The sequence below is a fragment of the Sinocyclocheilus anshuiensis genome, unplaced genomic scaffold (assembly GCF_001515605.1).
Source record: "Sinocyclocheilus anshuiensis isolate Anshui unplaced genomic scaffold, SAMN03320099.WGS_v1.1 scaffold2327, whole genome shotgun sequence".
In the NCBI taxonomy this organism is placed as follows: Eukaryota; Metazoa; Chordata; class Actinopteri; order Cypriniformes; family Cyprinidae; genus Sinocyclocheilus; species Sinocyclocheilus anshuiensis.
In genome coordinates, this window is record NW_015536613.1 from 58,615 (window position 1) to 61,828 (window position 3,214).

Below are 3,214 nucleotides of genomic sequence, written 5' to 3' on the forward strand. Positions count from 1 at the left end.
CCTTGAATAGATCTAAACACTTACGTGTAATTGTTACTCCTAAATATTTAAAACTATGGGAAGCAACTTTAAACATTGAAGTACTCATTGGTAAATCAGAAATTGGAAAATTTATTGGATATAACTCACTTTTATTTATATTCAATTTATAGCCGGAGAAGAGGCTAAAAGAGTTTATAATTCTCAGAGCTTCGGGCAAAGAAACAACCGGATCAGAGATATAGAGCAACACATCATCGGCGTATAATGAGATTTTATGAACCGCATCAGCTCTCCTAATTCCCTGTATAGCCTGCTCACTACGAATGACAATTGCCAGTGGTTCAATTACCAGTGCAAAAAGCTAAGGTGAAAGTGGGCAACCTTGTCTAGTGCCACGTTTTAACGGGAAAATAGAGGAGGATACTCCATTGGCCCGAACGGAGCATACTGGGGAGGAATACAAAAGTTTTATACAGGATATCGTATTGCCAAAACCGAATTTCTGTAGCACATAGAAAAGGTAATACCATTCCACCCGATCAAAGGCTTTCTCTGCGTCAAGCAGTAGAAGAGCCTCTGATGGGTGAGAATTAGAGGAATAAATTTAAAAAATTTTATTTTGTAACTTTCATGAGGATGTACTCATTTTTCTTTGCAATACAACATTGTATCACTTTATGTATTATTACTTTTTATTTTTTCATTTTAATTAATTTAGTTTTTAAATGAAGTTCAATAACATTCTGAATGCAGGCGTCAGCGTTGAACTGCTCTTCTGAAACTGAAAACGTGCAAAAAAAAAAAAGAATTGTTTGGCTGGTTCAACTATTGTGCTATTATGCAAACAAAAAGGCCATTTAGCTCTTTAAACTTAAGGCAGGGCTACCGTAATAAGTGTTTTTTTTTCTATTCATATATGTGCATTGCAGAACAAAAGGATTGTTCACAAAATTGTTCCAAAAGCAGAAAAGTGTTGTGAAATCATGCCTATTTTGTTGGCCATGTGCGGATGTGTGTTTTGTGGTTTTTAGGCATTGCAGTGTTTCCAGGAAGCAGCCGCTGAGGTGGATAAAGAAGAGTTTTTAATGAAACTCACAGGTTCAGATGAAGAGGCAGCCACCGCAACTGCCCCACGATTACTTTATTACAACAAGGTATGTGTCTGCTGGATGCACAGACCATGTTAAAATAGTGATTCAGTATCTAAATGGAGATGTAATGGTTCTAATTGTTTATTTGTTCAGGTTTTGCGGTTATTGGAGGATATTGGTTTGCCAGAGCTTGTGATTAATTTGGCAACGTTGGCCATATCTGAAGCTGCCAATGATGAGAGAAGCCAGGTAACAACATTGTTTGTTTGTTTTGAGAACGATTAATCCATTGCAGTAATTAAATTGTGTATTCCTGTCATGTTTTTTTTTTTTGTTCTGAATTAGGGATGTTCATTTTAACCGGTTAAATTTTTTTTTTAGTAATTTATTAAAATATTTTAAAAGGTTTGCTGCATGGTTAAAATACGCTAGGTGTATAAAAAAAATTTGTTTTTTTAGAGGCAAAAGAAAATAAGTCGCATTTTATTATTTCATTCAGAAATAGGCCTAATGCCGACTCGAAATGTTTAAAACGTTATAATAAACACTGTAAACATAGCTAGGCTATTTTAGTTCCCCTCACTCCACAAGAAATCCTTTCAATTAACAGTATTTAGAAAAGAACAAGAATTAAAAATATAAGAAGCTATAGCTATATACGACAAGCCAAAACAAATTAATTTAGGCTAAAAGGAAACTGAAACCAACGTTGGGTCTCTCATTCCACACAAAATCAAATGTTTCTGTATTCGCGATGTATTTGAATGCCAAAATATTATTTATTATGTAGCCTACTTCACTCATGTTCCAATATCTGGTTTCCTTTCGCGCAGCACAAAAATGAACTGAAACTCTGCATACTAGGCTACTTGTTGCACAGGTTTTCTTTCGTTTTCTTAATTTATTAAGTAAAAATATGTTTCTCGTATAGGCCTATTTATCGTTATATATATACAGGCCTATAGCCTAGCTTTATTATGTTTTTCTCCGCTCGCAGAAGCGCTGCAGGTGCGTGATGTGTTATGATGACCATGTGAATCCTCATGTTCTGTTGTTTGCTGCTTTTTGCGCATGTAAAATGAATCCCAGGGAAACGCATGTTACTATTTTTTAACTGGTCACAGACACTTATCCTTTCTAATTTAATTAAATTCTAATTTCAAAATAATCTTGTCGGTTAACGGTTAATAATCGGTTAACGAGCGTCGGTTGTCGGTTAGGAAAAATAACCGAAATGAACATCCCTAGTCTGAATATATAGCTATCTTTTCCCCTCAGAATGTGAATGTGGGTAAAAAAATGATCAAATTAGATGCATATTCTTTCTAACACATTTTTTTAATTGAAAATAAGTTTTAAAGAAGAAAGAAAGGTTTTAAAGGAGAAGAAATAAAGTCCATTAAACTAGTTTAAAATGAAAGAGCCCAGAAACAACACGGACAAGGAAAACAGGAAAAAATCTTATGCCATACAACTACTTAGAAGGCTTTTCGATCCTCAGATAATCACCTTTATATACTATAAACATACTATAATAACAGTAACTGTTACCTATTGCAATTTGGCAGAAATGTGGATTATTTATAACATTTAAGTGTTAAGAATATCTCTTTGGGTTTGAGAATTTAGTCTTTGCAACTTTAGGGATCTTATATATGCACAAACAGTTTGTGACACTCCAGAAAAGGAAAACGTGAAATTGCATCATATGACCCCTTTAATAAGAATCTGACGCCTGTATTGTAGGCTGCTCTGTGGACTCGTATATTCAAGCATCATCTGGATCTTGGACACAACAGTCAGGCATACGAGGCCCTGACGCAGAACCCTGATTCTAGCAGGTACAGTGCACTGACATCATTTCCTTCTCCACAGTTTAAAGTGAAATACGTGAGCTCTCGGTGTTGTCTGTGGTTGCAGGCAACTGGACTGTCTCCGACAGCTGGTGGTGGTTCTGTGTGAACGCGCTCAACTCCGGGATCTCGTCCAGTTCTTGTTTGTTAATTTACATGATGAGGTAGGTCAGAATACTCTCTCATAGGGGTGCTCCGATCTGGGTTTTTGAGGCCGATTGCCGATCACAGAAAGCAGTATCTGCCGATACCGATCACCAATACCGATCTTTTTAAAGCCTTCTTTTT

The 3,214-nt window shown here is 35.9% G+C and overlaps 1 protein-coding gene across 1 annotated transcript in view; it reads left to right on the forward strand.

Annotated features, from left to right (window-relative positions):
- Window positions 1–3,214, forward strand: part of LOC107703859 (nuclear pore complex protein Nup160-like) — a 68,421-nt gene that overhangs the window by 58,429 nt on the left and 6,778 nt on the right. The window contains exons 22-25 of the mRNA XM_016506650.1: window positions 1,014–1,136; window positions 1,227–1,322; window positions 2,820–2,914; window positions 2,994–3,090. Coding sequence (XP_016362136.1) covers window positions 1,014–1,136; window positions 1,227–1,322; window positions 2,820–2,914; window positions 2,994–3,090 — 411 coding nt within the window. The remainder of the gene's footprint in view (window positions 1–1,013; window positions 1,137–1,226; window positions 1,323–2,819; window positions 2,915–2,993; window positions 3,091–3,214) is intronic.